Source organism: Oncorhynchus mykiss, chromosome 17, assembly GCF_013265735.2.
Source record: "Oncorhynchus mykiss isolate Arlee chromosome 17, USDA_OmykA_1.1, whole genome shotgun sequence".
NCBI lineage: Eukaryota > Metazoa > Chordata > Actinopteri > Salmoniformes > Salmonidae > Oncorhynchus > Oncorhynchus mykiss.
This window is the reverse complement of record NC_048581.1, coordinates 73,072,070-73,082,608: the sequence shown is the minus strand read 5'-3', so window position 1 is coordinate 73,082,608 and position 10,539 is coordinate 73,072,070. Positions and strand designations below refer to the sequence as shown.

The following is a 10,539-nucleotide window of genomic DNA, read 5'->3' as shown; positions in this document are numbered from 1 at the left end:
CATTTTGTCTATCAAACAGGTAGGTTTACCTATAATTTCTTGAATAGGAAAAAACAGGATACAACAACAAACCCTCTTGTTGTTAGTAGTCTGAAGTCAAATTAAAATGAAGACTGTTTAAATTAATTTAGCGTTCTCGAATTAGCCTACTTTCAGCACCCATGCGCTGCCCATCTCCGTGGCTGCCGCTTCATAGTAATGTAATTTATCTAAATTACTCGAATATGGCTCATTGTGAGGTCAATAACTCTGATAAATAGCTTCATTATGGGCAACAAAACATATTGTTTTTATTCAAATCAATTCTAGAAGTATCAAGTTTACCTCTCGCCCTCCTTCTCATCTTCGCGCTCTTCCGCTCAAACTGAACAGGACATCAGTAGACCTAGTCCACACGCACAGATATGGAATGTTTTGGACAAAAACAATGATTTTATATTGAGATTTAAAAAACAGGCAGCGGCACAAGAGACCCCTAGACAAATTGGATTTTGGTCACACTGGGCCAATATTTTCTCGATTCAGAAATCATTGAAGACCAATACATTTTTTTTAAAATCATGATCATGCATTTTAATAGAACTGAAGGTAAATTGGACTACAGATTTAGCAGTCTCGTGTCATAATTTGAGAAGTTTTGCATTTCCTGCAAGAGCAATATTGTTTATCATAATCAAACCTGAATCGAGGCATATTTTTTTCTGTGAAGTGTCAAGATTTCTCAAACATAAACAGTCAATAATAAAACTAACGTAGTTGGTATCTATCATGTCTGTTCAATCAAACATCTACTTTCAGAGCATATCCCCCAATGTGAACTACACTTGCTAACTAGTTGAACGCGGCTCGTGCATAACTACAACCAGCTAGCAAGTCGGACATTGCAGAGTTTCCTTGTTCCGACAAAAACATGAACATGGTACTAGGCGCTTAATCGGTGACGTGTCTTTACAGAGCTTCCTTTTCAGTGCGGAGAGGCTAGGTGGTGCCACGCGAATTGTGCCGATCCTTCAAGTGGCACCAATTTAACACAACAGGAATCGGATCAAGGACACCATGGGCAGTGAGTGATTTTTTTCCTACTTCTATGTATGTCCATGTACCTGTGAACTGCATATGACATTTATCTTAGAAATATTTAACTTGGCTAGGAATGGGTATTTAGCTAACAAGCTACTATATTGTAATGCTAATATCAGCCGTAGAGTCACAACGTTAGCTATCTGGCTAACTAGTTACGTTAGCTAGTTATTGTGAGTCCTTAGCTAACATTTGCTAATCTGGGTTACATACAACACCATTTACTTAACAATGAACTGTTAAATAAAGCTAGCAAAATATCCCATGTGATGTAGCTAATGAGAGTTACCATATTAACGGAAATGGCAGCTAACGGTAAAGCCAAGGCAGGACTCGAGGGCCCATAAATCGTTGCTGTTGGCTCTTGTTCGGGGCATCAAGATTGCTGTGTGCACCTACAACATTATCACATTATCTACCCTCTAGTCTTGCTGATGTCATCCTTATAGGAAATGTAGCACCGTCTTTGCAATGAATGTGACAGTAATTTATCATGACTGTGGTTTGCTTCTAGCTCGATAACATTGATTGAATAAGCCATTGCCAATGAATGGCAATTTCGTTGAGCCTAGTAATCTACAGTAACAGTAGTTAACTGTATTTTCATTACCTCTTTTAATATACTCATAATTCTGTAAGACCACTAAGTTTGTCCCCACATGCAATCTAACTAGCTAGCTATACTAGCTTCTTGACCTTGTTAGTGAGTGGAACCAACGTTTTGCATGCGTGGGAGTGATGACGTTTCATCCGGACATAGTTTAAGTATCAGCTGTAGAATTATGTAGTAATACATTTTATAGCGCTTTTCATTAGCCAGAATCTCAAAGTGCTTGTTTACCAAAATAAACAACAAGAAGTCATAAAAAAAAATAGTCTAGAACAGTAGCTAGCTAGGTCAAGTCCGTTTGACTGCTTGGGCAGACTGTCATGAGGTGATCTAGATGGTCATCAGAGGCGGTGGTTAGGTCAGCATGTCCAAGAGCAGGCATCTCGATGTCATCTCCGCTGTCTGCAAATTCTCTCTATTGGGAATCGGATGTTTTAGCTCCCCACAAAGTACATCCCACTCTTTCTTCTTACTTCAGAAGTATCCTCCTACCTATGTACAGTTGAAGTTGGAAGTTTACATACACCTTAGCCAAATACATTTAAACACAGTTTTTCACAATTCCTGACATTTAATCCTAGTAAAAATTCCCTTGTCTTATGTAAGTTAGGATCACCACATTATTTTAAGAATGTGAAATGTCAGAATAGTGATTTATTTCAGCTTTTCTTTCTTTCATCACATTCCCAGTGGGTCAGAAGTTTACATGCACTATTAGTATTTGGTAACATTGGCTTTAAATTGTTTAACCTGGGTCAAACATTTCAGGAAGCCTTCCACAAGCTTCCCACAATAAGTTGGGTGAATTTTGGCCCATTCCTCCTGACAGAGCTGGTGTAACTGAGTCAGGTTTTTAGGCCTACTTGCTCGCACACGCTTTTTCAGTTCTGCCCACAAATTGTCTATAGGATTGAGGTCAGGGCTTTGTGATGGCCACTCCAATACCTTGACTTTGTTGTCCTTAAGCAATTTTGCCACAACTTTGGAAGTATGCTTGGGGTTATTGTTCCTTTGGAAGACCCATTTGCGACCAAGCTTTAACTTCCTGATTGATGTCTTGAGATGTTGCTTCAATATATCCACATAATTTTCCTACCTCATGATGCCATCTATTTTGTGAAGTGCACCAGTCCCTCCTGCAGCAAAGCACCCCAACATGATGCTGCCACCCTGTGCTTCACAGTTGGGATGGTGTTCTTCTGTTTGCAAGACTTCCCCTTTTTCCTCCAAACATAACGATGGTCAGTATGGCCGAACAGTTCTATTGTTTTGTTTCATCAGACCAGAGGACATTTCTCCAACATGTACGATCTTTGTCGCCATGTGCAGTTGCAAACCGTAGTATGGCTTTTTTATGGCAGTTTGGATCTGTGGCTTCTTCCTTGCTGAGATGCAGTTCAGGTTATGTCGATATATTACTCGTTTTACTGTGGATATACACTGCTCAAAAAAAATAAAGGGAACACTAAAATAACACATCCTAGATCTGAATGAATGAAATATTCTTATTAAATAGTTTTTTCTTTACATAGTTGAATGTGCTGACAACAAAATCACACGAATTATCAATGGAAATCAAATTTATCAACCCATGAAGGTCTGTATTTGGAGTCACACTCAAAATTAAAGTGGAAAACCACACAACAGGCTGATCCAACTTTGATGTAATGTCCTTAAAACAAGTCAAAATGAGGCTCAGTAGTGTGTGTGGCCTCCACGTGCCTGTATGACCTCCCTACAACACCTGGGCATGCTCCTGATGAGGTGGCGGATGGTCTCCTGAGGGATCTCCTCCCAGACCTGGACTAAAGCATCTGCCAACTCCTGGACAGTCTGCGGTGCAACGTGGCGTTGGTGGATGGAGCGAGTCATGATGTCCCAGATGTGCTTAATTGGATTCAGGTCTGGGGAACGGGCGGGCCAGTCCATAGCATAAATGCCGTCCTCTTGCAGGAACTGCTGACACACTCCAGCCACCTGAGGTCTAGCATTGTCTTTCAATAGGAGGAACCCAGGGCCAACCGCACCAGCGTATGGTCTCACAAGGGGTCTGAGGATCTCATCTCGGTACCTAATGGCAGTCAGGCAACCTCTGCGAGCACATGGAGGGCTGTGCGGGCCCCCAAAGAAATGCCACCCCACACCATGACTGACCCACCGCCAAACCGGTCATGCTGGAGGATGTTGCAGGCAGCAGAACATTCTCCGCAGCGTTTCCAGACTCTGTCACGTCTGTCACGTGCTCAGTGTGAACCTGCTTTCATCTGTGAAGAGCACAGGGCGCCAGTGGCGAATTTGCCAATCTTGGTGTTCTCTGGCAAATGCCAAACGTCCTGCACGGTGTTGGGCTGTAAGCACAACCCCCACATGTGGACGTCGGGCCCTCATACCACCCTCATGGAGTCTGTTTCTGACCGTTTGAGCAGACACATGCACATTTGTGGCCTGCTGGAGGTCATTTTGCATGGCTCTGGCAGTGCTCCTCCTGCTCCTCCTTGCACAAAGGTGGAGGTAGCGGTCCTGCTGCTGGGTTGTTGCCCTCCTACGGCCTCCTCCACATCTCCTGATGTACTGGCCTGTCTCCTGGTAGCGCCTCCATGCTCTGGACACTACGCTGACAGATACAGCAAACCTTCTTGCCACAGCTCACATTGATGTGCCATCCTGGATGAGCTGCACTACCTGAGCCATTTGTGTGGGTTGTAGACTCAGTCTCATGCTACCACTAGAGTGAAAGCACCGCCAGCATTCAAAAGTGACCAAAACATCAGCCAGGAAGCATAGGAACTGAGAAGTGGTCTGTGTGCACCTGCAGAACCACTGCTTTATTGGGGGTGTCTTGCTAATTGCCTATAATTTCCACCTGTTCCATTCCATTTGCACAACAGAATGTGACATGTATTGTCAATCAGTGTTGCTTCCTAAGTGGACAGTTTGATTTCACAGAAGTGTGATTGACTTTCTGAGTTACATTGTTTAAGTGTTCCCTTTATTTTTTTGAGCAGTGTAGATACTTTTTTGCCTGTTTCCTCGAATCTTCACAAGGTCCTTTGCTGCTGTTCTGGGATTGATTTGCACTTTTTGCACTGAAGTACGTTAATCTCTAAGAAAGAACGCGTCTCCTTCCTGAGGGATATGACGGCTATGTGGTCCCATGGTGCATATTATTGTTTGTACAGATGAACGTAATACCTGCAACTGTTTGGAAATTGCTTCCACGGATGAACCAGACTGGTGGAGGTCTACAAAAACATTCCTGGGGTCTTTTGATTTTTCCCATGATGTCAAGCAAAGAGGCACTGAGTTTGAAGGTGGGCCTTGAAATGCATTCACAGGTACAACTCCAATGGACTCAGGCAGATTGACATCATTTATCAGAAGCTTCTATAGCCATGACACATTTTTCTGGTATTTTCCAAGCTGTTTAAAGGCACAGTCATCTTATTGTATGTAGAATTGTGATACGGTGAAATAATCTTGTCTGTAAACAATTGTTGGAAAAAATACTTGTCATGCACAAAGTAGATGTCCTAACTGACTTGCCAAAAATATAGTTTGTAACAAGAAATTTGTGGAGTGGTTGAAAAATGAGTTATGACTCCAACCTAAGTGTATGTAAACTTCTGACTTCAACTGTATGTAGACCTACCTCACTGTTCTGCATAATGTAATTCTCTGGTTAATACTTTATTTTTACTGTGTATGTTAAATCACTGATGTATAATGTCATTTTTGCCCAATGTCCTCTTGTCTTTTCCAGTAAAATTTTTGGAAGTCATAAAGCCGTTTTGTGCGGTCTTACCTGAGATTCAGAAACCAGAGAGAAAGGTATAGTATACTGCAATTTCTCTTCACTAGCTTTTTTAACAGTCTTAGCTCTAGTGATGTCTCTAAAATATCCCCTCTTTTCCTTCTACAGATTCAGTTCAGAGAAAAAGTACTATGGACTGCCATCACGCTCTTCATCTTCCTGGTGTGCTGCCAGGTTAGTATCTGCCGGGCCTGAATCTTTCTCAGTGTAGCTTTATCTATTGTATGGCACTTGCAGAGAAATCCTGCAGCCCACATCACATTTCATTTGTCACATGTTTCGTAAACAACCGGTGTAGACTAACAGTGAAATGCTTTACTTATGGGCCCTTCCCAACAATGCAGAGAGAAAATAAAAATGAATACCAGGAGGAATAAATGGACATAATCTCTCACCAGCTGAACATATAGTTAAGGCCACAGGTAATAATGACTCAATGGGTGCAGTTGTAGCTCTTGTGGGTTCATTGTATTGATTCATTCTTTGTCCTCTGTTCTCAAGATTCCACTCTTCGGCATCATGTCCTCAGACTCCGCAGATCCTTTCTACTGGATGAGAGTAATCCTGGCCTCCAACAGAGGTGAGAAACCAACAGTCTGGCTCTGCTAGTTTGAATGCTTGTCTGTTTCTTCTCATATTGATAAATGGCTACTTGGCTACTGATCTTGTTTGAACACATTCCTATTACATTTTTGCTGTTTGGTTCGTACTTCTAACATGAAGAATTCATTATTCCCTGTGATGTTATCAGGTCTTATCTCTTGACGAGCTGACTTTCTTTGGCTGATTTGCCACTGTATTCATAGCTTTGCCTTGGTATAATCCTCTTTCCCATTACAACCGTGTTGGTTCATAATAGTTAACTGAAAACAGTACTGTGATCCCACCATTCTACAGGTACTCTGATGGAGCTGGGTATCTCACCCATCGTTACCTCCGGTCTCATCATGCAGCTGCTGGCTGGAGCAAAGATCATTGAGGTTGGAGACACCCCCAAGGACAGAGCACTCTTCAATGGAGCGCAGAAATGTATGTCTGCCCTACAAAGTTTTTACCAAGGAATGGGATTAATCATGAGATAAGGGATGGTTGGTTATTTAACCACCTGACAACTGTTTTCTGAGTTTTGTGCTTGTATGTGATGGGTAGTCGAATAAGGATCTATATCCTGTCATAAAGCTGTGGTGTATTCAGTTTTTCATTGTCTATCAACTCATAGCTGTCCTAAGGATATTGAATGCAACCCAGCTCCCTTTCTCCTCTGCAGTGTTTGGTATGATCATCACCATTGGACAGTCCATTGTGTATGTGATGACGGGCATGTACGGAGACCCATCAGAGATGGGTGCTGGGATCTGCCTGCTCATCATCATTCAGGTTAGTTAGACCCCCCCCCCCCCCCCCCCCCCCATTACCACTACACTGCTGTTTGTAATGGCTGAATCCCAAGTGACAATGGCCATGAGTGAACTGGACAGTTCATTCATTTGACCCGTTAAGTACAGAGACCTTTCATTACATAAACCCCTGGCTGCCATTTCTCTAATCTTTCAATCAGCGATGACCAGGCAGATGAAAGCTGAGCAGACTGTATTTGAAGCTCTGTTGTCCCTCTTTTTTTCCCCAGCTTTTTGTGGCAGGTCTGATTGTGCTGCTGCTGGATGAGCTGCTGCAGAAGGGCTATGGGCTGGGCTCTGGTATCTCCCTGTTCATTGCCACTAACATCTGTGAGACCATCGTCTGGAAGGCTTTCAGCCCCACTACTGTCAACACTGGCAGAGGTATGTACACTGGCCTTACTGCCACCTGTAATTGTATTGACAATATACTCGTATTTTTCAGTCAGGGTTGCTCCCTCTGCTGTGGTTGGTTGAGTAACCTTGTCTCTTGTGTCTCAGGAACGGAGTTTGAAGGTGCCATCATTGCCCTGTTCCACCTGTTGGCCACCCGCACAGACAAGGTGCGCGCCCTGAGAGAGGCATTTTACCGCCAGAACCTGCCTAACCTCTTGAACCTCATCGCCACTGTCTTCGTCTTTGCTGTAGTGATATACTTCCAGGTCAGTGGACAGACAACCCCCTATATCGTCTTGGCTGTTTTTTGATTGGTTTTACAAATTGCTTTCAATTCATTGCTGAAATCCAAAAATGGGGAAACTACACCACTGTTTGCCTCAGTACTTTTGTTTTGTTGATGAAACGGAGGAGTGTTCAGCAGCGTGGTAAGGAAGTTGCTGTACATATTCTGGTGTTCTATCACGAGTGCAATGATGTGAGGGAAAGAAAGTGTTTGAAGTAACGTCTTTGTTGTAATATCTCAAACAGATGTGGCAGTTTCCCCCTTTATGGATTTCAGTGTTAAGTGACCTATGATATGACCATTGGATCTGACAATGTGAACAAATGGTCAGACTAAAAACCTGAATGATTGAACATCAGCTTTGAATACCATTAAATCTGAGTTGTTTGAAATGTTTTGAACACTTCTCGCCTCCTCCTTCCAGGGCTTCAGGGTGGACCTGCCCATCAAGTCTGCCCGTTACCGTGGCCAGTACAACACCTATCCCATCAAGCTCTTCTACACCTCAAACATTCCCATCATCCTCCAGTCTGCCCTCGTGTCCAACCTGTATGTCATCTCTCAGATGCTCTCCACGCGATTCAGCGGCAACTTCCTGGTTAACCTGCTGGGAACCTGGTCTGTAAGTGCCTATCAGAATGACCTTAGAGTGCTGCTTTAGAGTCAATCACACAGCAGTAGACTTACCTTACCAACTTTCATTACACCAGTACTATTTAAAATGCACATACTTGGTTATTTTATCCCATTTAAACCTTCATGAGTTCAACAGTACTGAATACTTCTGTGACGTCTAGTAATGGGTTACCGTAAACAATGAAGATTCTATTTGAAGCCATAATGTGGTTATGATCACATGTTTTGGACTACCATGTAAGAACACTGGGAGGGTTGACATAATTAAATATTTCATTTCAGCAGGCCTGTGTAAGAGCTAGCCTTTGGCAGGTTTTACTCACAGCCTTGATTTGAGCTATGCTTACAATTAATCCACAATGTATAGATTATTTGTATGTGTGGTTGTTTGTGTATAGGATACTTCCACTGGAGGACCAGCTCGTGCCTACCCGGTTGGCGGTCTCTGCTACTTCCTCTCTCCCCCGGAGTCCTTTGGTTCGGTTCTGGATGACCCCATCCATGCTGCCATCTACATCGTCTTCATGCTGGGCTCCTGTGCCTTCTTCTCCAAGACATGGATCGAGGTTTCGGGATCCTCTGCCAAAGATGTGAGTCACTTGATGCACCAGATATATTTGTTTCATATTTTATAGATTCACTTAGGTTATGTATGGTAGTTGTTAACGCAGGTCTGTACGGCCAACAGGTGGCTAAGCAGCTGAAGGAACAGCAGATGGTGATGGGGGGACACAGAGAGACCTCCATGGTGCATGAGCTCAACAGGTAAAAACATATGCACTCTGGCCCAAGTGTCAAGAATTATTGGTGTGTATACCTTGCTACACATTTCTAATATCTTGTGTTCTGTGTGAAGGTACATCCCCACGGCTGCAGCCTTCGGTGGCCTATGCATAGGTGGGCTGTCTGTCATGGCTGACTTCCTGGGTGCCATCGGTTCGGGTACTGGAATCCTATTGGCCGTCACCATCATCTACCAGTACTTTGAGATCTTCGTCAAGGAGCAGAGTGAAATGGGCAGCATGGGCGCGCTGCTATTCTAGAACCCCCCCCTTCCTCCAACACATACCACAGACAGATGCAGCCTTGACAAATTTGTGCTTTTTATTTTGCATTGTATCTAATGCGCACATCAGTACATTTTGCCTCTGGGATGCATCTTCTTTCTCAGCTTCTTGTGTTCCTAGTAGCCCTTGAGGGCTCATATGCAGACTGGATCTCATCGAGGAAAGAAAGGCGGCATTTGTCCCAGTGTTCAGCATGGGAATTGCACCAGTTCTGTGCCGTTGTTCTTTCTTTCAATACCATTCACGTCCTCTCTTGATCTGACCAACTAGGATACTCTGCTGACTGTTCTTTTATTAACTTGTCTGTAGGAGATGAGACAAAGGTTTGACATGATGTTGTTGACTGACATCATGTGAGGTTGGCTGAAGCGTGCTCAAGGAAATTGAAGGCTGAGACACCATCTAAAGGAGTCTGTGCTTAAACCAACACAAGCACTACACCTGGACATTTTTGGAGAGTGGAAAGAAAGCCATGTCATGTTCATTTCAGGTCATCGCAAGCTGGGCATGGAGTTTGAAGAGCCACATATTGGGGTGAAAAAAGATAAATATACTTGTATTGTATTCCTTAAATGGCTCTGGGAATTTTCAACAAGTGTTGTCATTTTATATATATATTTTTTAAATCATGGAATATATTTGTATTCGTGCTGGTCTTAGCAAGGGCATATGTTTGTCCTTAAGGGAAGGGTTTGTCTGTGGTCTTCTATTCCCAGACTGAATCACTGCAGATACTGCCTATATGTGTTTGGGAGGGAAAGGGGATGAATTTTTGGGGGTTTTTACTTTATTGGACAATTGTATTAAAAAAAAAATCCCAACAAATGTTTTCTTTCGGGATGTCATGCACCATGCCACCCACTGAGAGAAACCATTGCAGTGACCCCAAATAAAATGCTATTATGGGCCTTTGTCTTTGTGGAGGCCAAGATGTTTCAAATAAAGCTGAAAAGCATAATTCTGTGTTGAACATTCTCAGGTCAGGATGAATCACTACAATATGCATCAAACTGGGTACAAAACCTATATATAATTATGTGGTATGTACTCCCAACCAGTGGTGATTTTACCATGTAAATCTTGGTGGGGCAAAAAGATGGATGCACGCCAGCAAAGACACAAGTGAATTGCACTATAATGGTGACAAATGGTGCCTACAAAGTGCTTACATAAACCTGTCCCTACATCTTACCACTGCTAGACCTGGCTATCAGTGGAGCCTTGTCTGGCAGTGAAACAGTTCATTCAGCCTCAAT

General features: G+C 43.0%; 1 protein-coding gene across 3 annotated transcripts; it reads left to right on the top strand.

Moving 5' to 3' along the window:
- On the top strand, positions 1-10,253 carry LOC100136621 (Sec61 alpha form A). Of its 3 annotated transcripts, XM_036947887.1 has the most exons (13): positions 1-19; positions 955-1,063; positions 5,451-5,518; positions 5,610-5,675; positions 6,003-6,081; positions 6,399-6,530; positions 6,769-6,878; positions 7,129-7,282; positions 7,400-7,560; positions 8,005-8,202; positions 8,615-8,806; positions 8,905-8,981; positions 9,073-10,253. In XM_036947887.1, exons 2-13 carry the CDS (start codon positions 1,057-1,059, stop codon positions 9,257-9,259), a joined length of 1,431 nt encoding a protein of 476 aa, XP_036803782.1. In that variant the 5' UTR covers positions 1-19; positions 955-1,056; the 3' UTR covers positions 9,260-10,253.
- Positions 10,254-10,539: the final 286 nt, after the last annotated feature.